Raw genomic sequence first — 26,507 nt, forward strand, 5'->3', positions numbered from 1 at the left:
GAAGTTGAAGAAAACTTAATGGTGACCACAAGAAACATGGGCCTGACAAGATAGGAGAGCAAGATCCCCTGGATCTAATCCAGGAGATGCAAAGGCAAATGCAGAAGACGCGGCGAAAACACGAAGCTGAGGTAATGGTGTTAAAAGTTGAGCATACAGTCACATGTCAGGAGTAGACCTCACAACATTCGTTGCTAGTCATTGTTGAGTAAGAGGTCCCTCATAGTGAAAACGGTACAGGCAAAGGGATAATTACTTTTCATTGTTGCAGTCATAGAGGCACAAATGCTCGAGCATTCGATACCTTCAGTTTTCAAGAAATATGATGGATCCCGCTTTAATCAGCATTCGTTAACACCATGACGTTTTTCTCAACGAGCAACCATCTCTGGTGCAGAGCCTTCTCGTTTTCCTTGAAGGGAGAGGCGCTGGTGTGGTTCAACACTTTGCCCCCCAACGCGGGCACTAGGGTCTAGAGCTTGACACATCTTGCGTTGGTCAACATCAAGCAAGAAAAGGATGAAACCTTGAGAGCTTTCATTGACCGGTATAACGAAACTGCTCGGTAGGTGAAGGATGTCAGCCAAGAATTCATCCTCATCAACCTTTCAATAGCCCTACGGGCATGGTCGTTCGTGGATAACTTGTGCGTTAGACCACCTAATACCATGGACGAGCCTTGACGACTGCCAAAGGGACGCCCGACAAAGAAGTAGGAGCTGGAGTAGGAGCCATGACCACCCACTACATGGTCACATCAATACCATCTCAAGAGGATTCGCGGGCGGCAGATCGTCTTCGTCCACAAGAAAAAGTCATCTCAAGAATGACCACTTAGTGGACAAGAAGCCAAAATCTATATAGCCTATCACGTTCACAAATGAGGACATCTAGGGACCAAACCCTAACTAGGATGAAACCATGGTCATCACAGCTGAAATCACTCGGTATAACCTGAGCAAAGTCTACATCGATAAAGGGACTTCGATCACATCCTTTATTGGAAGACTTTCTAGAAGATGGATTTATCGAAGGATCTTATTGTTCCGTACAACGAACATATCGTCGGTTTTGCTAAAGCTTACAAGCGAGTGATCACCAAGAGATACAATACGAAGGCTACATCAATAAACTTTTACGAAAGGGACTTGATATGGAGAAAAAACTTGCATAGTTTGCAAAAAACCTACGCATGGAAAGCTGGTAGCAAATTGGGAAGGACCATTTAGAATTGTTGAAGATTTAAAGAATGGAGCATACCGATTGCTACATCCAAACGTCACTCCAACTCCCAACATATGGAACGCATCGCACTTAAAGTTTTATTTTAGTTAAGTCATCCCTACATTTTTCTCGAAAAAATCAATAAAACAAGTCATTTTAGACATAGAAACCTTGTGCATTCGATAATCAAGATCGTCCATAGATACTCTTTTACTTAGCGATGTCACCTGAGCAAGGGCCTTATAAAAGTCGACCACATGTTAGTCATAGACTTAGTCACCAAAGTCGATTACCTCTGTAGAGAGCTTAACTTTTTCTTGCTGAAGCATGTCTCTCTTTTTGGCAAGGTGTTAGTCCCATACAACTTTTGGACCTCTAGAGCGAGATCATCGTTCTTTCTCCAAAAGTTGTGATATACCTTCTTATACTCTTCCAATTGAGCAGTTGTATCTTGTGCCTCCTTCTCACAACTGGAGTGGACCTCAATCGCACGAACAACTTGGCGTTGGCCTTTTGAGCGAGCACTAAGCCCGCCCGTGTGGTCTTCAAATCCTCTATACAGAGGTAACATCCTTACCCTCGAACTGGGATGCTTGAGATATACATATGCCAACCGAGACGATAAACTCAAATGCCGCCTCCAAGGCCTCCTCCCTTGAGAGTTTATTTGCGCATGATCTCTTGCTCCTATGAAGATTGACGTTAGAGACGCGCATTGAACGAAAGCCCCGATCGAATGGCGCGCTATGGAAGGACCCCAAAGGAGTAGACTTCTTTTGGCTCTTTTTTTGTGTGGAAGTGGATTTCTATTTGTGGGCCTTCCTCTTACCTTTGTCTTAAGCGGTTGGCAGGACGACCATGATCGATGTAGGTTGGGCGCTCGCCGAAGTGGAGGGCCTATCAGCCCTTGGGTGAGGTTGCCCACTAGGACCTTTTCCATGCTCTCCAAACGAACGTCTTGGGGGAGGAACACAGGGACAAGGGTACATGACGTACCAGTGCCTGAAGCAAAATCTTTTGCCTTTTCCGTGTGGCAACCCACAAAAATGCATCACTCTTTGGATTGAGGATCGCCATAAGATCTTTAATATAACAAGAAATTTAGCCAAGTTAAGAATGAAGGGTCAGGAAAACGAAATGAAATTAAAATCTTACCGAACAACCTACTATAAAGGTTCGCCTTATCAATATAAGTGATGTGCGTCCAGGAGGAAAAGCGATGAAGTAGTTGGTGGATTAGTCGAACTGCTTCCAGCTCGTCGGGTGTCATCATTGATCTTGCCCACGAGGTTATTCTCCTAGGGTTCTCGGACCAATAAAATGGGAACTTAGGCCGACTGGTCTTTGAACAAAATTTAGTTCGTTCGATTTCCTTTATTCCAAATTTAACGTAGTTTGTCTTAAAATCCCTTAAAGGAGGTGTCGTAAATGGTGAATAACCACCTCCCCTTCTCCGAAATTAAAGAAACCCAACCCCTTCTGGTGTGTGGTTGAGAGCAAAAAAAGTACAAAAATGATAAAAGAGTTGGAGTAATAACAAACACTTTGCCCACCACCTCAAAAGCTTGCATAAATTCCCAATTGTTCAAGTATAGTTGGGTGGGCAATAGGTTTAGCTCCCAAAGTACACCAATCTGAAATTCGTTGAATGACAGCCAAACGAACAAATCCTTGAATATACAAGAATAAGCGTAGAAAAAAATATATGTTAGCTCGCTCCTTACCATGAAAAACCCGCTCATTCTTCCAATAAACCATCAACTTGAAACATTTAGTGTCCTTGACATCAGAAACTAAAGCCACCCTACTAGTGAAGTCTTCCAACAACTGTCCACTCTGGATTCTTGGGGAGCTTAGTCATAACCCTGAACGGAGGGGTGCACAATACCCATCCCCCTCCTTGGGGCATCCACGTTTATGGCTATGTGCTCCTTGCCGCTGAAAGTCCTATTATTTCTTTGTATAAGAGCTACCTCGTCTTCCGATACCTACTCCTGCTCGATCAGTTGATCCAAAAATGAATGACTTGATCGATGATGCTGACAATGTCGGTTGAGCACCTTTTGCATACCCTTCGTCTTCCCTCCCTTCAAACTCCTTATACATTGACATGTAGACAGTCAACATTATTACCTTTATTATAAGAGAATTTGAAAGTCGCTAGGTTGTTTGAAAAGGTTTGAAAGTTGTTTCTGTTATGGGGCCGAGTCACACACCTTCACAATTTGTCCTTCCTCGTTGTCCGCTCTTGCTCCTTGGGTCCTTGGTCCGCTAATCCGACCGATGTGTACCTATTAAAGATATTTCGATGCCAAAGTCAATATTGGATCCGTTCGGTTATCAGATAAGACAATGATAGTAGTAAATGCACAATAAATGCACAGTAAAAGTCCTTTACCTCTTACCTTTGACTTGTATTTATAATTTTCGAGCGTGGGCCTAGGATTAGCGATATTTTAATACTGGCCCAATCCTGGTCCAATGTTCTTAAACTCAATTAACCATAATCTTAATCATTTCTGCTCGTGAGGCCAGCCGTCCCCACCGACGTGTCGGTGGGTTTTATCGTCGTCCGATCAAATAAGGAAGCAGTTATGGATGACCCGTCCGGTCATATGATACAAAAGTGATGGTGAAAATGATGCTAGAGGCCACTACTCTTTATAGCCAAAATGAGCGTCAGGATGATTCAAACTCAATCGTCAGATCAACTTTAATCCAGCGGCCATCCCAATGGTCATGACTTACCCTTCAATAGTTACATCTAACATGAACAATAAGCTACGGATAGGCAAACAAGCAATTTTATTGTACAAGGCCAGACCTGTGCGACACATACTCGTTGCAAACCCCTTCATCTATCAGGAAAGGCTCGGGCTTAGGAAGCCTGTGTACCATATGATCGTCCAGTCAGCTATAAACTAGACGACCAACCTAACAACCTCGATGAAAATCATCCTTTGGGACCGTATGATCATTATGAAAAAGACCAAATGATCAGTCTAAAAAGATAACTAACTCTAAGTTCGATTAATTAGAGACTAAGTATATTACCACAAGTAGGGTCACAATTAGGCCGACACTAATCAAAAATCCATTTAGAAATTTATAAATACATGTTTGAGATATCTTGGTAGATTAGATACATTTAATATGTATTTATTGCTAGAGTACTGAATCCTTACTGAATTTGGTATCAAAATACCTTCTCCAAGTAACCTTCTCGTCTGACTAAACGAAGTGAAAGACGAACGGTGACCTATACAAAGAATTTGATAAACGGATTTAGAGAAATTTGACCTCAATCCCACAAAACAAGTAGCAGGAAGTGAATTTCAAGTTATTCACTAGCTAGTCTCATAAGTAAAACATGAGAAAGAAATATTCACTTGAATACATATGAATAAAACATAAAATGACGCTAATATAAAATTACTTAGTAATAAGACGTAATCATCTTATGCTCTGAAAAACTGTTTTCAAATTAATCATCACCTGCATGCGCAAAGAGGAAGATGATGGTAAAAGTCACCATAAAACATTAATAATTGCAATTGCAGTGGCATTAGTTAATATTTGATGTACCATATCCGGTATCTTCAATATCTGAAGTATTTGATGTAGTTGAAGCATCTGGAGCCTATTTAAAACACAAGATCATATTGAAGTTACTTTTAAGCAGGATGCAACTCAAAAACACATTATCCTAAAAATAATGTTCTCAATTGAAAGCGGGAATAACTAGCTTTGTTTATGGCTTTCTTATAAATTCTCCCGAAAGAAAATGTAAAGTATTTTTAATGAAAATGATAAATCATACAAATTGATAAAGAGAAATTAAGAAGAATGTTACAAATTAGCAGGGGCCCTATACTCCTAATAATTCTATCTAACCAAGATATTAATACGTAAAAGTATGCATGCATACCTCTTCTTCAGAAGTTCTGTGAAGAACAGAATTAAGATCAGAATACAACGGATTATCTATTTTGTTGAATGCACTGAAAGTTTTCATGGAGCTGCACTTGATGATGTGGACTTCCTCCAAGGATGGAAAACTTAAAGTAAAATTGCCATCGTAAAAGCACCTTAGCCCATCTAATTTTTCAAGATACAAATCTCGGAGCTGCTCAAATTTTATTTCTACGTTCTCATCAGATTCCTCCCCCTTCTTTGATATTATCTCTTCAACTGATTTACATTTATTTATCGCCATAATTTCGAGTTTACCCAAACATTTTGCTGTTGAAGATCTGAACAAATATGGCAGGCTATTGCAACTTTCCACCTTCAAATAAATGAGTTGTGAAAATATCATCTCATCCTCAACTAATTCCTCCCCCTCACTGTATTCCTTTGCAACAATTGCCCTCAATGACTGGCAGTGTTCCACGATTAGTGCTTCAAGTTTCACAATATCTTTAGCTACTGATTCTGGAAATATGGTTTTGACAGAATCACAGTTTCGAACTTCCAATGTTTTCAATTTAGGTAATAAAGAAAGTAAATGGAAGGGTAGCACTGCATCCGATAAAAACTGGCAGTCTTCCACAATCAATGTGTCTAACTCACTGAAACAGAAGTCGGGGATATGCAATGCGCCACGCCATATCTCTTGTAGTCCAGGCCTACTTTTTAGATCAAGTTCGTTAAGCTTTGAAATCTGCAAGTGCAAAACAATAAATAAAAATATGAAAGTAATTATTTACAAGTGTCAATGATATCTTTTCTACTGAATTTAAAAGAAATTTTCTATATTTAAAAGAAATTTTCTACTGAATCACGTTTTCTAATTCACATTACTTGACATCAAGACTTCCAAAAACAAGTTGATGGAAATTTTTATACACACGACATAAAATAATAAGTTTAAAGATATGTTTTCTTATATAATATTTAACTTTGGGACTTGATTCTCAACACAATTGGATTATTCCCCATATTAGTTAAGAATTGAGATTTGTAATTTTGTCCAGTTGTCCTAACGTCAACCACTTATATATAAAGATAATTTTTCTTTGTGTCCACATTTGTTTTTTTAGTTTTCTTCTTTATTTTTTTTAATTAAAATAGTTATTTTACTCATTTAACTCTTTAAGTAACAACTTTTTTTTAATTTAATATTTTTTTCTTTATTTAACCATTTTTTTTAAACTTCACTTTTTAAATTACTAAATTACCTACAAAATAAATAAAATTAATTTATAATAAAATTATAAAAACTATTTATATTTAATTTTATAGTAATAATAATTGTATAATGATTAAAAAAAGTAAGATATGTATTTTCACTAAGAATATAAATAAATTAATAAAAGTTATTTTTATGAATATGAAATTTTATAATTATTTTAAACAATGTCTTTTTCCTTTCATTTTCATACTTTATATAAAAATTGATTTTTCAGTGCAGTATATTCAACCGAAATTACATTTTTTTTAGTGACAAATAATTCATTGCTTCGAATTTTCTAGCAAAAAGTTAAGACTTGTGAGGAATGCTATAGTAAATATTTCAGACAGATTTTAATTAATTTTGAATTCCATTAATACAATATATGTATATATATATATATATATATATATATATATATATATATAGAGAGAGAGAGAGAGAGAGATATACTCATAAAAAACTCTTAGTTATTTATATTTTGTTTATTTTGAAATATTTCAATAGTACTTTTACATTTTTTTCCAAAATATTCATTGTAATTATTGATTAAATAATGATTTTAATTCGACTTTAAATTATAGAGATAGTGTGTAAATTTTACTTAGAAGTTATAGAAAAAAATTGTAATAATTAAAACTTGCAGTAGGCTACTGTTAGCAGTGAAAAAACATGAAGAGTATCCAATTATGACTATTTATTTATAAGAATTGTTAAATAAGTTATAATACTTTTTCCAGCATTTTGTCCTAAGTCTTGCCTGTATAAACAAATTCTACAGACATAACGAAATGTGTTCTAAGATACTGTATTTATAAGAATCAAAACAATTTCAATGACAAAAATTAAACATGTACCTTTCTCCCAAATTCCTTTCGCATGGTAGAGTTCAGATCAGTTTTCAATGGACTATTATGGTAATAAATTCTCACTAGAGACAACTTATCTGCTTTTAGCCTACCTGGACATAAAGTTATCATCTCATGGCAATTTCTAACTGATAATTCTTCTAAGGATGGAAAACTTAAACTGCCTCTGGAGAACCTTTGCAGATTCAATAACTTATAAATATTCAAACAATTGAGCTGTGGAAATATTATCTCATCCTCATCTGATTCCTCTCCTTCTTTAGACACTATTTCTTCAATTGATTTACACTTTTTTATCTCCATTCTTTGAAGTCGACCCAAGCTTTTGGCTGTTGAGGATGTGAACAAATATAGTAAGCCATCACAATTTCCTACGTTTAAACATCTCAGATTTGAGAAAGACACAGTGCATGTTACCAAGTTTTCCAAACTGGAACATCTGATGACTTCAAAAATTTCTAGATTTCTGACAAAGGGCTCAGTCCATGAGTTCTCTAATCCAATGGAAACTAGCTCTCCAAGGGACTCCAACCGTACTTCATTCAGCTGTAATAGAAGTTCAGTATTATTAGGTTTTTGATGGCAGAAAATCACCTTGAATGAACTACTCCACACTACAAGCTTCTTTACATTTGGCAATTGTTGTAGAAATCCATACTCCGGAAATTCATCACACTCAATATCAAAGCACAGACCGAGAACTTTTAAAGAATGGTTTCTATGAAATTCTCCCTCCACAATCATCTTTAGTTCATCTTTACCCACTATCAGATTCTCTAAGTTGGGTATAATTAGCTACAAAGCAGAAAAAGCAGCTTAGTACAGTCATAGATTTAACTCTATATAAAACTGAAATTGTGAAGTTTCATGCTAAAACTGATGATAGCGTATGTGCTTACAATTTTGATTTAAAATTAATTTGGATGCACATAGAAGAATGTATGTAATCGACTTGGAAAAAAATGGCCGAACCTCAAATGTTGGTGTTGCACCATCATGAATGCAATATATAGTATTATGCTTGAAGTTGGGCAAATCCCATATTGTCAATGATGCCAAACTGGGGAAAGTAAGTTTAGGATTCGTTCCTTCTGAATCAACTGGATTAGTCTGTGTAACAATTTCATCTGTATCTTCATTCCAAAGGGTTTCCAGATTTGGCAGTTTCCATAAAACTAATGTCTTCAGAGGAGATGTGAGTGTGCCTTGTACACATTTGACATCAAATATGGTTTTGACAGAATCACAATTTCGAACTTGCAATGTTTGCAATTGAGGTAATAAAGGAAGCAAAGTGTAGGGAAGTACATATGATAGAAATTGGCACCCATTAACAATTAAGGTTTCCAAGTAACTGAAGCAGAAGTGTGGGATCTGCAGTGAGACACGCCATATCTCTTGTAGGTCCGACCTATCTCTGAATTCAAGACTATTTTGATGTGTATTCTTCCAAAAGCAGCACATGTAAACGAGTAAATAAAAGTGAAATTAATCTTTTGCAAGGATTAACAAGAAATCAGATTTTTTACCAGTTTTCTTACAAATCACCAACTTTATACTTATAACTAAGTACTCAGAAATGCACACATCAATTTTAATAGTTATTCTTTCCGTACTACATCTTTTCTACATAATTCTTTTTCTGGACTTTGCGAATTGCTAAAATTCCATTAAATTTTCGTAAAATTTGAAACTGTTTCCACAATCAACTTTCATTTAAAAATATAACTTGCTTTGGCAATTTAAGTATACAAGTTAAATATAGAAAAATCTCTGTCTATATTTTAATTAACTTTGAGATTGCTTTAATTGAATTCTAAAATATTTCAAATTATTGTTTTGTTAATTTCATGTAACCTTGTTTATTTTTTTGAAATTTAGGAATTTAAATAAATATATATTAATTTAAAAATTCAACTTTCATACTAATTAAATTCAAATATAAGGATGTAAATTACATCTTCACTTAATTTTAGTTTAACTTTACTTTTCTGATCCATTAAGTTATGTTTGACATTCCATTTTAACTATTTTCTATTTTTTTAATTTTTTTGAATCAATTAATAATATCTAGGAAAAAAAATAATAACTTAATTGTAGAACTTTTTAAATGTTATTAGAAGTGACATCTTTTATGTTAGTTTTTAACTTTTTATATTTATATATATTTATCTCTCAATCATGTATTAAATTTACTTTTCACTTTTATATAAGTTATGAATTTCTTATTTTTATATTTGTACATTAGAAAAAAGGACCATTTTTAACGTATTTCTTAATAAGATATTGATAATAATAACAGATTATTATTACTATTATTATACTTTTATATTATCTATAGTCTTTATTTTATATTATTTCTATATAGTTAAAATCCAATATTATTGAGTATGGTAGATTTATTTTATTGTTATCAATATTATATATAGGAGTAGAACATTAATATGAAATATTCAATATATAAAAATTGAAAATAACATAAGTATAATTAAAATAATTTCATAAATAAAAATTACAACAATTTAAAATTAATTAAAAATTCAAAAATAAAAATAAATGTAACCTTCCTATAATTAAATTATTTAATTTTTATATTATAAAACTTTAAATTTTAACTTTTACTATAGTTTTAATAATGTGTTTGTCAGTGTTAATTTTTTTCAAAGTAAGTTTTTATTTCAATGGTGTGGTAGTGTTCTTTTTTGTAGCTACGAGAGGGAAATAAGTATAATTACTCTATAAAACAATTTAATAACATGACAATAATGAAAGCCTTATTTAGTAATTTTTTACCTTATTTAAAAAAATAAAAAATAATTTAAACTAGATATCTCTAGTATAGACTTTAATACTATATTAAAAAATATTATAAATCTAACTTAATCCTACAGAACCTAAAGTAAAATTTGTATCCACTTATAGATTGATCTTATCTGTAATGAAATTTCTAACACCTATTCTATTTTATTCTTATCTTCCTTATTAATAAGTTTGACAAAGAGGCGATAAAGTCAAACTCTTAAAATATGAATATTGAGCTATCAAAATGAAAAAGTTATTTGCTAACAAATACAGTAAACAATGTTAATATATATATATATATATATATATATATTAAAGACATACCTTTCTCAGATAGTTCTCCCACATAAGATATTTGAGATCGGTTTCCAATGGAATAACCTCTTTGGAATCAATTATTACTTGAGACAACCTGCCTGATTCTATACTTCCTACACATAAACTTATCATCTCATCGCAAAATGTTACTGACAGTTCCTCCAAGGATGGGAAACCTAAACTCCCTCCGTAGAACCTTCTGAGCTTCCATAAGCTATCAAGATTCAAACAAGTGAGCTGCGGAAATACTATCTCATCCTCATCTGATTCCCTACACGCTATCTCTTCAATTGAATAACAATCCTTTATCTCCATTCTTTTGAGTTTACCCAAACCCTTGGCTGTTGAGGATGTCAACAAATATGATAAGTTATAGCAATAATTTACTTTCAAACACGTCAGATTAGAGAAAGACACTGTACATGCTACCAAGTTTTTTAAACTCGAACAACTAATGACTTTAAAGGTTTCTAAGTTTCTGACAAAGGAATCAGTCCAAGAGTTCTCTAGCCCAATGGAAACCAGCTTTTCAAGAAACTCCAACTGTAATACTTTCATCTGCTGTAAGACATTATCACAACTTTCACAACAGAACATCTTCTTGAAGGAACTATCACGCACCACAAGTTTCTCTATATTGGGAACCTGTTCTAGAATTTTGCATTCAAATACATCCGAACCAAAGCAGAGAGTAAGAGCTTTTAAGCTGTCTAAGACCTTTTTCTCGAATCCACCTCGAAAAATCATCTTCATTCCATTTTCTCCCACTGACATGCACTGTAACAACCAAGAAAAAAATAAGCAAAAAGTTAGTTGAAACCGTTAAAGATACAAATGTTTTAAAATTTCATACCAAAACATAACCTCATAATTAGTGGCAATTTGTTTTTTCTTTAAGATTCTGAGAAGGAATATGTTATAAATTAGACAGTTAGCGAGGTTGTAGTGGTTGTTACGCAGAAGAAAATGAGCTAACTAACAGAAGTTTTAAATTGTAAGGGTTTATTAAAATAAAAATAAAAAGTGAAAAGAAGAAGAAAACGAATAATAAGCAATAATATAATTTTATCAAAGAAAAAAATTATAATACCTTTCTTTTTAACTTTAATGAAAAAAAGTGAATTTTTTTATCGGAATAAAAAAAATAATCATAAAAGAAAATTTTAAAGGGAAAACTATTTCTATTCTTAATATTTTTTTCAAACACTAAAATAATAGGATTTTTTTTTATGAATATGCTAAGATAATGTATAGCTGTTTAAATATACCAAATTAAATTCCGCTAATACTAGCCATCTTCCCATAGTTTACAAAGATTGTGGCAGCATACACATGATACATGATAAGTAGAATGGCCTGAGTGAGTATCTATTAAATTGATCTCAGATGTTATTGATGAGTCATGAAATCTGTTGGTATTTTTGAAGTTGTCAAACAGAATAGTTGATGGAGTAGAAATAAATGTAAGGATAATGGAATGTGAAAATAATAATTTGAAAGAAGCGTATTTTGTATTTGTCTTATTTTTTTTTTTATAGATGTGGCCTTGCGTTAAACAATGGAGTACATAAGTATTTATACTAGAAAATGTTAACCACCAGTTTTATCGTTTTAGATTTTTATCTATGTAGGATATCCTTCATTTTCTTCTTCTTTTCTTAAAGTTCTCTGTAATATTTTAGAATTTGTATTACGTTTCAATCAAATCTATTCTTTTACTTATTTATATAAAACACATATAACATATATACTGATGCTCTGCATCAGTGAATTTTGACAAAATTTATATTTTGCATGATGCTCCTTCTATTTTTATGGAACAATGACAAACAAGTATAGGAGCGATCAAATCATTCTGGAAGTCATTTGTGTTTAATTCTTCTCTCCAATCCATATTAATCATCTCAAATTCTGAATCCAAATTTTCACTTTTTTTAAAACTCAATTCTGCTTATATATATTGTAGAGAAACCAAGCGAACAGACGGAAAACAATTATGAGAGACCTAAAGGAAGCAGATCCCATTCACGACTCTTACTTTTTCAATTTGAATATAGATCTTTTATTTTTAACCAAATCGTTATAATTTTATCTTGTAAAACTAAACTCTCCGGCCACATAATATATAGTTTGCAATGTTCAATTTGCAGACACTAATCCAATATGCAACAAGGAGAAAGCTAAAACAATATTACCTTTTCATTAGGAAGTTGATGTTCGGTACGTGAGTCCAGATGCGTATAAATGACAGACTTGTGTGAGCAGTAATAAAAGTACGTGAACTTTTGCAATCTCCGTAATTTCAATGATCGCAGGTAAGGACAGGGAAGCGTAAGCTGTAGATTTGGATCACTATTATCCTCTGCAACAATTCCCACCAATCTCTCACACTCTTCCATTACTAGATCTTCAAGTTCAAGATCTTTGGCTACAGATGCTGGAAACACACTTCTAAGGCTTTTACATTCCTTAACTTCTACTTTTTTTATATGTTGCATGCATAAAATTCCATGAGGATCTGCGTTCCAAAAAGCTTCCAGCTCTGGCAACTTCGATAAAACCAAATTCTTAATAGGAAAAGTAATTGAAGTGTCTTGTGTTGAAGGGTTGACATCAAATATTGTTTTGACAGAATCACAGTTTCGAACTTTCAACGTTTCCAAATTAGTTAAGAAAGAAAGTACATTGAACGGTAGCAGTACATCTGATAAAAACTGGCAACCATCCAGAATTAGAGATTCTAAGAGACCGAAGTAGGAGTTTGGAATAATGCACCTTGAGCCAAGACATAACTCTTGTTTATCTCTGTCACTCAAATTTGATATACTCTCCTACAAAATAAATTAGATTTAGATTTTAATTTTCGTCACATCCAAATTTGTTTGAACTGTAAACTTCTGGGAATATATCTTTCATGATTATGAAAATGATGATGAAAAACATGAATATAGGAAAAAAAAACTAGCAAATCATAGTAATAAAATAAAAATGAGGACTTACAAAATTAAGATTATAGAAAGTAACATAGAATAGAACGAAGAAAACGATTTTTTTTATTACATTGAAGGAATAATTTCATTTCTAGGTGTGATGATAAGATTTGGAACAGAACTAAAGATGTTTAAAATGGGCGATGATAATTACATTGTGATTGTTTCTTTCCCAAAATGATGGTGTGAATAAGATATATATAGTTAATGGTCTAGGTTAATATATTGTTTATATTTATTAATTATCACGATTTGTTAAAGAGGGTATAATTCCTATTATCCGTGATGTTAGTATTTGGATAACCATTCACATTGACTCACATCCTTGTCTTGGACGTATGCTAGGGGACTAAAGTGATAAAAAAACTGACCTAATAGAACATAATTCCCCAACCATAGGCTCAAGCTAAGAGGGAAAAGATTTATTTTAGCTTATTTCACATTGTTCCTCCCTTTCTCCCTTTCTTCTCCATAGATTATTGCATTTTGTATCCTTAGGTGAAACTAGACGTAGTTAGAGAAACTTCTATTTATATATCCACCAAAAACCTCTACACCCTTTTGTCTTGCTTAGACATTAAGCTATTATGGGGTTGATGACAATATTATTGTTGACCCTTGTCTTAGTGAAGAACCAGTCTCTATGGACTATAAAGATGACTTTCCCTTATGCTATATTTACAATACAAAATTTTCAAGCTCGGTTTGCGTCTTCATTTAGACACTTTTGAGAAACTTTAAATGTATTGAATGTTCCATACGAATAATTGGGCCTATGGTTTTCCATATTTTTATGTGCCCACTTTGGCCTAGATCAGATGTCTAATGTCTTCTTTTAATTATATGAATGCAAGAGATCTATACAAATTTGTTGAGCTCTCGTTAATATTGTAAATGGACCGTGGGTTGTTATCTTTCCCATGGAAAATTACACACTAAACAAGGAGCTCTCGTTACTCACTAAAATTTCTGTAGGTAATATTATAATTGAAAAGGTGCAAAGCAAGGAGTATTACCTACGGGTTGAGGTAGGTGATAAAATAAGAAACATAGGTAATATTATTTAATGATAAAATTAAAAACATAGGTAATATGTAACATTTTCACGAATCTCCCACACTTTCCAAATTTCCAACAACATGTGTTCTCCATTTTCCCAATAACAGAACACATTTTGAAATCTAAATGCAATCTAATTCTTAGTTGTAGTTGCATAAAAAAAATCATCTCATGATTAGGGTTCTTTCTCTGATTCTTTCCATCCTTTTTGTTAAGGGGTTATATTCAATTGAACGTGTTATTGTTATTGAATATGAGTCTTACATGTTCTGGATATTAGAGTTTTCTGAATTTGGAATCTCGTTTCGGCAATAAATCCTAAGGATTTATTCCTTCGTTCACCCGTTCCCCAATCACTACTACAACGACCAACAAGAAAGAGAAGGGATACGAAGAGAGAGTAAAAGCAGGAGACAAGTTTCAAACAAGAACAACAACAAAAATGGTTGATTCTCCAAGCTTTGGATCCTACTCACATGTTAATCATTCACAGTGATCACTCTCTCTTCTAAGTTTCCACCATTTATTAATTTATCGATTGTTAGGTTTAATCAGAAGCTTCACTTGTTGACATTATGTTAATTACTTGTTAAATTTGATGTTCTTTTTGTAGTGCTTTCATTTCAGTTGAGTGATGATGTTTGTGCAGTTGGAATCAATGTTGTAGTATAATTGTCTAATGAATAAAGTATAATTTTAGTGTTGTTCCTTTCATTCAATATAAATATTTTAAAACATTCTTTCCCAACCTAAATTTCTATTGGATAGATTTTGACTCTATGAATTGTGGATTTAGTATAATTGTGGTATTTTAGAAAAATAGAAAAAAAAATTACATATTTAAATTATCCACAAATGATAAGTAGTAAGAAATTTTACCTACGAATTTATTGTGGCGGGAAATTACATACGGATGGTGGTGTGTTGGTATTATCCACATAGACTGAGTAGTGGATCATCCACAGAATTTGAGTGATAGGAAATTATCCACATATGTATTATCTATAGATTTATACTTTTCATGAACCAAAAGTTCATCCGAAATTTACGTATGCCAAGACTATATACATAACTTTGTGTCGTTGAGAATTACTGATTACTGTAGATTTTTTTCATTTTTGTTGTGGGTAAATGCAATTTTGTTTTTGTAGTGAGTTTTGCTAGTCTTGCTTCTTTACAAAGATATTAGTTGTACGGGTTTGAAACTAAAAGAATAATTACAAATTCTCTGTAGCTGGTGTGAGCCATTTTGAGGATCTTCTTTTATTGTTACTTCTGGCCTCTGATCACAATGTAGCTTAAAAATACATTATATACTTTTGATCTAACATTGTGTGTGACTTCTTTAAAAAAATCTTCAGACATGGTAAAAATTAATAACTTAGGCAATTATCTTCCTTTCACATTTTGAACAAAAACTCTGACACAACTAGCTAACTTCACAACATTAACATCCCACCTTTTTGAAAAAAACAATTTTGTTTGGAACAACTTTGAACTCTGATCTTCAACAAATCATGATATCAACAAAATGTCGTGAGACCCGTTTAAAGGAATGAAGAAGCAAACATTCATACAAGCATAAAATAAGTGTTCATAAGTTTGACATGTGTTATGAAAATAGTTACGGCATGTGTTTGTCAGATGAAGTATACTTGGTTGCATATGTTCAAGAAAAAAACTTATCAGATTAAGTTTACAAACTTGCATCTATTAAATGAAGCACACAACGTTTGTACTTGTTCAACACATAACTTCCATTTATTGGACTAAATTGAATACTTGTGTCTGACAAGATTTGATGCTCATAAAAGATTGTGTTTTAAATTTTTTCATTCAAGCACAAAACAAAAACCGAATAAATGGTTTGTTGAACTTTGGTCTAACACTGTTAATTTATAATAAATTTTGGCATATATTTTTATGTAGAATTTAACACCGAGAATGGGGAAAGATTCAAACAGGTCAATGGAAATTCTACAAGATTAAAACACATGGAAACAAGGAAATCAAAGAAGGTATTTAAAGCAACCATGAAAGGAAAAGCATCCCTACATCTCTTTTAGTGAGTCTCCACAAAACAAAACAATGGTGTAGAACAATTTTCACTTGAGCGAGAGATCTTCTTGCTTGAGGAAAAATAGCTAAAACAAGAAGTATGGTTTTAGGTATCATTTTTTCTTGAAGGAAACATTTTTAGTTAAGTAAATATACCTTTCTTTAACTTGGAATAACCAACTCTCTCAAGCAAAAATTCATTGATCACAAATATATAAATAGTTGAAGGGTAGAATAATTAAGAGAATAGAGGGGCAAGGAACTAAAAAAAATTGAATGAAAAGTTAAATTTATGAAAGCGATTGCACTCTTCTTAAATTATCATGAGTTTTTCTAATTTGTAATCATTGTCATGAATAACTAGACCTTTTTATTGGGATTTGGATGTAACTTTCAACTTTGATGTATTCTTATAATTTAGTGATTGCACTCTTCTTATTAAATTATCATGAGTTTTTCTAGTTTGTAATCATTGTCATGAATAACTAGAACTTTTTATTGCGATTGGATGTAACCTTCATGTTTGATATATTCTTATAATTTATAAACACACACATAGAGTTGTTCATTTTCATTTGTGATGATGATTTCATTATGTGTTTAATGCTTATATATATGACAATATGGGATCAGTTTTTATATCTCTATTTAGATTATGTTTTTGCTATAAAGATTGATAATGGTTTTTTAATATGGAAGAGTAACACAAAATGTAAGGAGAGTAGTATACCATCTAGGGGGAGATACGAGTTTCTATTATTGTTTGGTACTACAATTTTTTCGTATGTATATTTGACTTTGCATGTTAGGACGCCTCAAATGTTTTTTTTTATTATTAATCTATTTATGATAACTAATAAAAAATTGTGTTCTTAAACCTATCTTATTGATGGTTTTAAGATATAGAATCTAAGTTTTGATTGGGAAGCGATTCTTAAAATCTGAAATGATTACGACTGGTTGACATGTTGAAATAGTAGGAATAGATTGAGATCTTAATGTTGAGAATAGTTGACATATCAAATGTGCCTAATTTCCAAGCATAATGTTGAGATATTTATTGTATACTTGAGAATTCAATATTCAATAGTCATTCTCAGACAACTTATTTTAGAGGAATCAAATAGATAATTTTAGAATGTGCATAAAGAATGTTGTATACATATATTGTTGTCTAAAATAATATGTATGAGGTGAATTGTACAATTCTAGTTTCTATAAATTGAATTTTAAATTTTATTACAAATCAACCTTTAACTTGAATATTTGTAACCAATGATAAATTCAATTCAGAGAAATAGAATGAAATAAATGTTTTTGGTTGTAAATATAGTTTATAGGAGTTAAACTCATGATAAAGGTAAATATTTATCAAGTTTCTATGATATTTAAATATTTTTTTGTAATATACTTAAATTTTAGGAATTCAAGATTATATATGCTCTAGGTTGTTACACAAATATTGTATAAAAGCTAATTTTGAATGGTTAGATAAAGTCAAGGTTGAGAGAATTACATGCTTGGAGAAGTGGATAGAGTATGTGAGGCGCGGCAATTTCTCCAGAGTCAATGTGGTGAGATGAGGAAACACAGACCCAAGTGTTGTTCCTTGTCCTTGCTCATCCTTTCTATCCTTCTTAAATATTTCTGCCAATTCCTTACACTTTGTTACCTCAAGCACTTCAAGTCTTGTAAGATCTTTGGCTACTGATGCTGGAAACAAACTTATAAGACGCTCACATTCTTCAACACGCATTTCCTTTAGCAGTTGAAGGCCAATAGTTCCCTCGGGATCCTTGTCCCAGACATGCTCCAGATTTGATAGCTTACATAAAGACAAACTTTTCAGACGGAATATTCCTAAAGGTTTTGTCATCACCCTCTTCTCATCATTCATATTAAATATCACCTCTGCTGCTACGCAATGCCCTACATTTAACTTTTCCAAATTGTGAAAGCAAGAAAGCAAATGAAATGGAATTACATGCACTACACTATCACATCCCCATGCAGTCAAGCTTTTCAAATAGCCAAAGCTGTTTTGCTGCACCAAATGTCTTCCATCACATAGTTGCTCTATAATAAATTGATGAGTATGATTATCAAGCCTCAGATCTTCCGTATATGCGAAACTGACCTGTAAATCAGATAAATTATTAATTAGTTCTCTACCTTCAAAATATAATCATACTTTTTTTATCGCCCCTACAAAGTTTAAGAGAAAACAAATTTCAAATTAAAAATTTTACTATACCCGACACTTTAATAATTTAGTATCCTTTTATCTTTAAATTATAACCTTAAAATAACTAAAAATATATTTTTTCATTTATACTATATATATTTTTAGGACTAATAACATTAGAAATGGTGTATAAATTAAAATTATTAAATTACTATGTAAATATTTTTATATTAAATAAATTTAATATAAATATTTTAACTCTAACAAAACTATTAATATAAAATAAAATAAATACCAATACTATTATTTTAATATTTTTAGCCAAGTATAATGTAATACTATAAATTTATTAAAATAGTTATATATATATATAAGTAAAAGTTATTAAAAGTTTTATATTACAACTATTTTTAAAAAAAATTAATTATTTTAAATTTAAAGTAACAAACTTATTACCCTCACGTTTGTGTAATTTCTTTTATTTTAAAAACAAATTTTTAATATATAAAAGAAGCTATTGAACTACTACAGTGATAATTTTGTAACCGTCTTGTGTGAAGATCGCTTAGTATCAATTTTAAATTGAAAGAAAATATGAACAGGTTGGCCAGGCATATATTTTGTTCAGACAATTTATATTAGATAGATAAAATATTAAAGTGTAATACAAATTTTAGAAAAATATAAAAAATACTTAAAGATAAAAAATGTAATATAAATTCTAAAATATTATAAAAATTTTAAAATAAATAAAAAATATTATACATTTGAAATATAAGTTGTGAATAATATTTTCTAAAATAATCTATAAATTTATAAATATTAATGTATTTCATCTTTTGACGTAAAAGAACGTCTATTATAACTAAGACAATTATAAAATATACTTCTTTCAATTACTATTTCTACGTTTTCTCAATGCCATTAATTATTCTTTCATAATATCATAAAGGACTTTTAATCTTTGGAAAACTCAACATACTTACCATTTAAAGCTTATATGCTAAAACCAAAGATTTGCAATTTCCAATTGTGGTTAGGACAGAATATTTTAATAAAATCTCAGAAGAAATAGTATTAAATAGATGAGTAAGTGAATAATTACCTTATCAAAGAAAATTTTATGTATAGTGTCATTCAGGTTGCCTTCCCAGTGCCATTTGGATTTTTCATCTCCTTCCACACCAAAAACATTTTTTAACTTTGGAGTTATTGCCTCTCTCTCACTGAATTTCTCCATCTTCAAGCATTCTCTTACTATCAATATTTCCAGTGATGGGAACTCAAATTCACAATCCTTGTAACTGCAAAAAGTTGCGAGGTTGACCAGCTTCACAAGTTCTATGGTAATCAATTTGCTGAATACAATTTTCATCTCTGTACCTTCTTCACTCAGCTCATTGCTTACTATTTCCTTTACTTTAGGACAATTGATTACCTTCATAGTTTTGAGTTGAACCATGTTTTTGGCGGTGGAGGGTGTCATTAAATATTTTAACTTCTCACAATGGTATAGTTCCAAATATGTCAAGTAAGTCAATGACACAGATGAAGGACCTAAGTTGTTCAATTGGTTGCAAGATACTAAGCTTAAAAGCTCTAGTTTTCGTACAATTGAAACTCCTGTTAGGTCATTTATCCTTGCTCTCCACAAAACTAATTCCTTGAGCTCTAATGTGATTCTCAATCTTTCTTCTGATGCAAAATTTACTCTTGGCTCTAACTCTTTGGAAGAGCAAATCAACTTTAGCTTTTCAAGATTTGGCGTTCTGTACGGAAACCGGTTAAGGAAATCAACACTTTCTACTGAAGTCAGACTAAGTTCTTTTAGACGGTGCATTGGGTACTTGGGTAACAAGTTTTGTGCTTCCTTGAAATCAATTTGCATGTACTCCAATTTCGACAATACCTAGAAAATAAAATAAATAAAAGTATGAACATATGATTTTTCTCTTTGTTTGGTTTTTTGTTCTTGACCTGAATGCCTCCAAGGTATATTAACTGCTGTAAGAAGAAAATGACAGCACGATGAATGCATCCATTCAAATAACTCAACAAAAAGATACGTTGGATTGATCATTTTTGCATGGCAAGTCAAGTAGTGTAACACTTCCTTAACACTGAAGAAATTCATATCCCTTCTTATTAGAGGCAATTCCAATTTTAAAACAATTATATACACACACCCCACAAAAACTAGACTATACTCAAATTTAATTTAATTTCTTAGTTTGATTATTTAAAATATATTTAATCAATAATAACTAAGAATAAATATTTTCTTAATTTATCATTATAAAAGTAAATTATTTCTTTCATATAATTAACGATAAAAATTAACAAATGTATTACTATATAATTTTTACTTTTATGAATATAAACTTACATTGGACTTTTTTACTTTAAAATTGTCAACACACATTTTAAATTATTGGAAAGATCTAGAAATTGAAAATTTTGAAAGAAATTTTGACACGAAAGTTAAAACATAGTTTGACTAAAATAAATTATAGAAAAATAATTTTAAAGACTTCAATCACAAATTAAAAAAGAAATATCATACTTTTAAAAATTTCATTTAATAATATTAATGTCATGGATGTGCTAATGCATGATTTTAAAAGAAAAATGTGGGTTTAGAGAAATCCGAAAAAGCTTCCGGATCCTATATCTTGAAAATAAAATAGTACTAATTAAACCTCGTTTTTAATGTTAGTTTTCTTTAAAGAAATGTTAGTTACCTAAAACAATGTTTTTTATATCATTTTAAAATTTAAACTTATACTAATTATAAACTAATAATGGAGAATCAAATGTGTGTATATATATATCTATATATATGTATGTATCGGATGAAAAGTCAAAATGCCGTTAATTCCATCTTTAAGAAAGTCCAAGCTTTTAACTATCGAATGCAACATTATAATTTTTTAAACAAAGTGCAAACTTTTAATTATACCAAAAATAAATCTTTTAATAAAAATAATATTAATAATATATTATTAAGAATAGCATTCACTGTAAAGATAAAATAGCATTCCTTTATTTCTTTTTAAAATTGAATAATCTTACAAGTTTAATTTTTATTTAATCTATCTTTTATTTCTCCTCATCAGAAAAATATTTATTTTTATTTTAGTTCTCATTTTTTGACTTTCTTACTTCTCTTTATATTATGATTATTGACTACATATATATAAAAATAAAAATTGACTACACATTTTCTTTTTGTGAACTCTGAGAAAGATTGAACGTTCCGTACCTTTGGAGCTGAGAAAACAAAACTTTCTTCTTCCTCTGTCGTTTTGCTGATTTCTTTGGAGAATGTTTTAAGCTTCCGACAGTTGCTCACAATTAATTCCTTCAATTTTGGGCACTTTATCGGATGTCTCCCTTTGTAGAAATGTTTGATATTTGGTAGTAAATACAATCTGACATAGGTTAGTTCAGAAAACTCTAATGGATGATTGTTAGCTTCTGATGTATCTTTACTTGAAACAATTTCCACCATCTTCTTACAACTCCATATTGATATATGTTCAAGCTTTGATACATCTTTTGCCATAGAAGTTGGAAACAAATTCCACAATTCATGACAATTACTTACATCTATAGTCCGAAGCTTTTTAAAATGAATAACTCCGTGTGGATCTTTGCTCCACAATTCCTTCAACTTTGGGAGGTCTTGAAGAAGAATAACCTGTAAATTTGTGCTTATACCTCCGGATGCATCTATTTCTTCATAATCTTTGATTTCAAAAATCACTTCCACCGATTGGCATTTATAAACTTTCAAGTTGTCCAAACTTTCAAACCATCCTTCCATATTAATTGGAAAAATCTTGTCTAGTTTATTGCACTCTTCAATGTTCACCGAAATGAGACTAGAAAAAGAATCAATGTTCACTTTAGTATGCCATATATCTCTTAATCTCCTCATTTTGCTAAGGTGGATTTCCTCCAACTTAGGGAAGACACAAACCTACATTTTTTTATGAAAACATATAATTACATTTAGAAGTTAAACAAAAAACACGTTAAGAACCGTAAACAAAATATTAACTGAACTAAAAACATGTGCTTATTTACACTAATACACACCTTATCTGCATTATTTTCTTTTGTCTCAAAAATCTTCTCCATAATTGGACACTCACTTATGATGAGACTTTTCAGCTTCTTTAAACTACTAGCCACAGACAACGAACATAAGTATGTCAATTTATCACAGTCTTTCACAACTAATTTGATCAAACTTTGAAAGCAGAAACTTGACGAGAGTTGATCGCTCCATATCTTATGGATGTTGAGTGAGCATAAATTCAAACTCTCTAAGTTTGGAATTTCAACCTGCAAACACATACAAAGTTAATATTTTACAACAGTTGAACAATTTATTTTAATTATAGAAAAAATGTGTAATATCATACTTGTTCTCCAAAAAGTGGGGGTGGGTTGAAACTTTTCTGATCTTCTTCACTACCACTATTTTTAGCTTGAGGCTTTGTCGGATGTGGCCAGCAAGACTCCTCCACTTCGGTATAAAAACATGTAAATGATGGCAACGATTGGAATGTCAAAGTATGCAACTTTAGAAACTTAACCTTATCACAATTCATTGGTATTAGAAGGATTTCCTTTAAAGCTTCACATTCAGAAACCTCGACTATTTCTAGGGTAGCACAAAATTTATCCAAGTAAGAATTACATTCAATAATCTCACATGGTTCTTCACTGTTAGGAAGTTCCACAATGTAAACGGAGTACAGAGTCACCAATCGGACACACATATTCACCTTGATGGACTTTAATTTGGCGAATGATGCAACTGTAAGTGGACCATAAAATATCATCTCCAAGTTCTTCAGATTGTAAAGGCATAAAGATTCCAAATTGGGAAAAACATTTATACAATTAGACAATTTCATTGAATTGACATATATGATGGCATTGCTATCAATGATGGATAAGTGTTTCAGATCAGGAAATCCATCTATATTCAATTCATTAACAACTTTAACAACCTCTACCTTTCCTAACAACAAACTTTGAGCTGTTTTAAACAACAAGTTTATGTCTTCTTGGGAGTCAATGTTAGTGTCATGATTCAATTGCAATGCCAAAACTCTGAACGTTTCGTACTTATCAAGCATCTTAAAGCCTATAACAGAAAACATTTCTACGTCTCCAACCACAATTTTGTAATCTTTTAACTTGTCATAGAATAAGTGGTTTGGCAAAACTGAAAAACATGGGATGCTTAAGTCCACAACTTTTAACTGATGCAAATTCTTCAGTTGAGAAAGAAACGAATTTTGACCATGGCTTTGCCCTCCTTCCACCAACATTTTGATCAAGCTCTTTCTTATGTACAACTCTTCTAAATGTGTCAAACTTGAAAGAATATTAGGTGGAATATTAATCTCCAGTATGGAACAATCGGTGATGTCTAGCAGTTGTAACTTATCCAAGTACCCCAACTCAGTTGGCAAACTTTTAAGTTGGGATCCAGAAAAGCTAAGAATTCTTAACTTTTTTAGCTCTCCTATGGATAAGTTGTCCTCTAAAGTGCACCGCTCCAAGCAAAGCATTCTGAGCTTTAATAGGCTTTTGATCGAAGGTGGAAATCTTTTTAGATGAAAACCAGCCAATATTAAAACTTTGAGATTTTTCATTCCTTCAAAAAACTTGTCAGGTATTGTCAAAGATTGATTATTAGTGTCTATTTGAAAAAATTTAAGTCGAGAACAATTGACTATAGGAAGCTCGTCGATGATATCACAATTGCATATAGACATAGAAGTGCATCTCTTGAGTTCTGGCCACTCATCTAGTTTTCCATTTCTTAGAGTGAAAACATTTTTTTCCTTGTTTGCTATAGACAAAGCAGCATCTCGAACTATATCATGCATATTGAAATGAATATCAGAATTTCCATCCAATAGTAAGCCCGAGTCTTTTAGCTTTTGGATTGTTATCTTGATTTTGTCCCGAGCTTCCCAAAGTGAGAAGACCCCTTCAAGTATACCCAAACCAAAACAACACTTCACCAAGTCCATAATTAGTGGTTGATGGCCCATTTGAGCACAGAGTAAGAAAATGGATTTGATCTCCTCATTTTCTAGATGGTCATAACTCATCTTCACTGAAATGTCCATATATGTCTGAACTCCCACCAATTCCTTCTTTTCAAGTTTTCCAAGTGCAGCTTCCCATACTAACTCACTCTTACCTCTTAATGCCTTTGCAACTGTAATTATTGCCATGGGTAACCCTGCACAATACTTCTTCACAATTTCTTTTCTAGAATCAGACATATTATGTATTCCAGATAATTTCTGAAAAAACATCAAAGCATCATTGTCATCTAATGGCTCTACGCGGAAAGTCGATTTTACATCCATTTCAACTTCCAATACTCTTTTTTGACGTGCAGTTAGTAAAATCTTGCACCCCTTGTAACCACCAATGACTTTTTCTCTTTTCAACACATTCTGATTAAGATCCGTGTGATTTTTGTCTTTTTTCAAGAATTTATCATCAAGATCCCTCATATCATTACTTAAATCATCATTGTCATCATTATCATCACTGACAATCCCTAACTTGTTTAGATCTAATTTATGCCAAAGGTCATCCAAGATTAAAAGGGTGTTTCCTTTTTCTTTCTTTAACCTCCTCCGTAGACAATCAGCTCTCACATTTTCACCTTCCCCTTCCAATTGCAATCCAAACACATAAGCAATTTCTTCCTGGATGCTTTGCAGATTGGGATTGGCTGTTATTTCTACTTTAACCACCACATTAAACAACTTCTTATCTCTAGCTATCCTTGCAATTTCTTTGATTAAAGCGCTTTTACCCACCCCACCTTCCCCATACAATCCAACCATTCTCACACTGGAATTTTCAAGTTGTCTCATTACTTTTTCCATTGTGGATTTTGTAGAACCAAATTCTTCAAAACCATAATTAGACAATGTGGCATCATTAGATGTTACATTTTCCCTATAGGAAATTTCATCCAACTTAGGGGACTCATCAATTATCTTTTTAACACCCATTTCCATCTTCGTAGCTTGTCTTCCTAACCTATGTCTATTCCACAAGTATGGAAAAACATAACAATTGAGTGATCGGGCTCTTTTATGGCCATCATCGTTCTCAAACACCTCCACTGTAGTCTTAATTTCACTCACTTTTCGACTCCATTCAGTAACCTTACCTTCAATGTTTTTTAGATTTTTATCAGCCTCGTCACTTTGATGATCTATCTTGTCTTTTTCATTTTCAAGATCCTTAACACTATCCTTCAGTTCATGAACACTTTGCTTATAACGGACGATGTAAGTCACGTGTCGAACACTGTGCCTCCATACAAAACTAAGCACTTCTACTACAACTTTGCTAAAGGGCGTTGACCAATTCATCCTTGGAGCCTGGTTATCTTCTACAAGGTTAGACTACATCCCTTTATCAACAAAGTGTAAGTCGAAACATATCAATCCTAACTAAATAAAAAAAAAGATAACATTTTTAATAGGTAACAAAATCATTTATATATGTGTTAATGTCAAATCAATCAACCTTGTGTTAAAGTGTTTTAGATAATTTATATCTGTATAAAATTATTCTAATTACACTTACATATCCTATCTTATTGTTTGTGATTTGTGGTTAGATGTTACATTTTCCCTATAAGATATTTCATCTAACTCAAGGGACTCATTGATTAATTTTTAACACCCACTCCCAAATTCTTTGCTTGTCTTCCTAACCTATGTCTATTCGATAAGTACTAAAAAAAAATTAGGTGATCGGGCCCTCGT

The 26,507-nt window shown here is 31.9% G+C and overlaps 1 protein-coding gene across 1 annotated transcript; it reads right to left on the minus strand.

Moving 5' to 3' along the window:
• Nucleotides 1–15: 15 nt before the first annotated feature.
• Nucleotides 16–26,134, minus strand: LOC108322591 (uncharacterized). Its single transcript, XM_052868048.1, has 21 exons — nucleotides 24,339–26,134; nucleotides 23,109–24,275; nucleotides 22,780–23,028; nucleotides 22,433–22,660; nucleotides 21,941–22,321; nucleotides 19,784–20,587; nucleotides 18,010–18,630; nucleotides 12,582–13,217; nucleotides 10,836–11,163; nucleotides 10,393–10,727; nucleotides 8,239–8,712; nucleotides 7,255–8,061; nucleotides 5,153–5,887; nucleotides 4,810–4,864; nucleotides 4,410–4,483; nucleotides 3,441–3,515; nucleotides 3,198–3,321; nucleotides 2,221–2,306; nucleotides 1,518–1,816; nucleotides 384–558; nucleotides 16–126 (listed from the first exon to the last, which is right to left on the minus strand). The coding sequence occupies exons 1-21, from the start codon at nucleotides 26,106–26,108 to the stop codon at nucleotides 16–18; spliced, it is 9,534 nt and encodes a 3,177-aa protein (XP_052724008.1). The 5' UTR covers nucleotides 26,109–26,134.
• Between the last annotated feature and the right edge of the window lie 373 nt (nucleotides 26,135–26,507).

The sequence above is a fragment of the Vigna angularis genome, chromosome 9, assembly GCF_016808095.1.
Source record: "Vigna angularis cultivar LongXiaoDou No.4 chromosome 9, ASM1680809v1, whole genome shotgun sequence".
Lineage (NCBI taxonomy): Eukaryota > Viridiplantae > Streptophyta > Magnoliopsida > Fabales > Fabaceae > Vigna > Vigna angularis.

Coding starts and splice junctions, on each gene's coding strand:
- LOC108322591 (XM_052868048.1), bottom strand. CDS start 26,108: ATGAATTGGTCAACGCCCTTTAGCAAAGTTGTAGTAGAAGTGCTTAGT. Junction 4,865..5,152: donor ACAGAACTTCTGAAGAAGAG/GTATGCATGCAT, acceptor TGTTTTAAATAG/GCTCCAGATGCTTCAACTAC. Junction 127..383: donor AAGGCTCTGCACCAGAGATG/GTTGCTCGTTGA, acceptor CCATTACCTCAG/CTTCGTGTTTTCGCCGCGTC.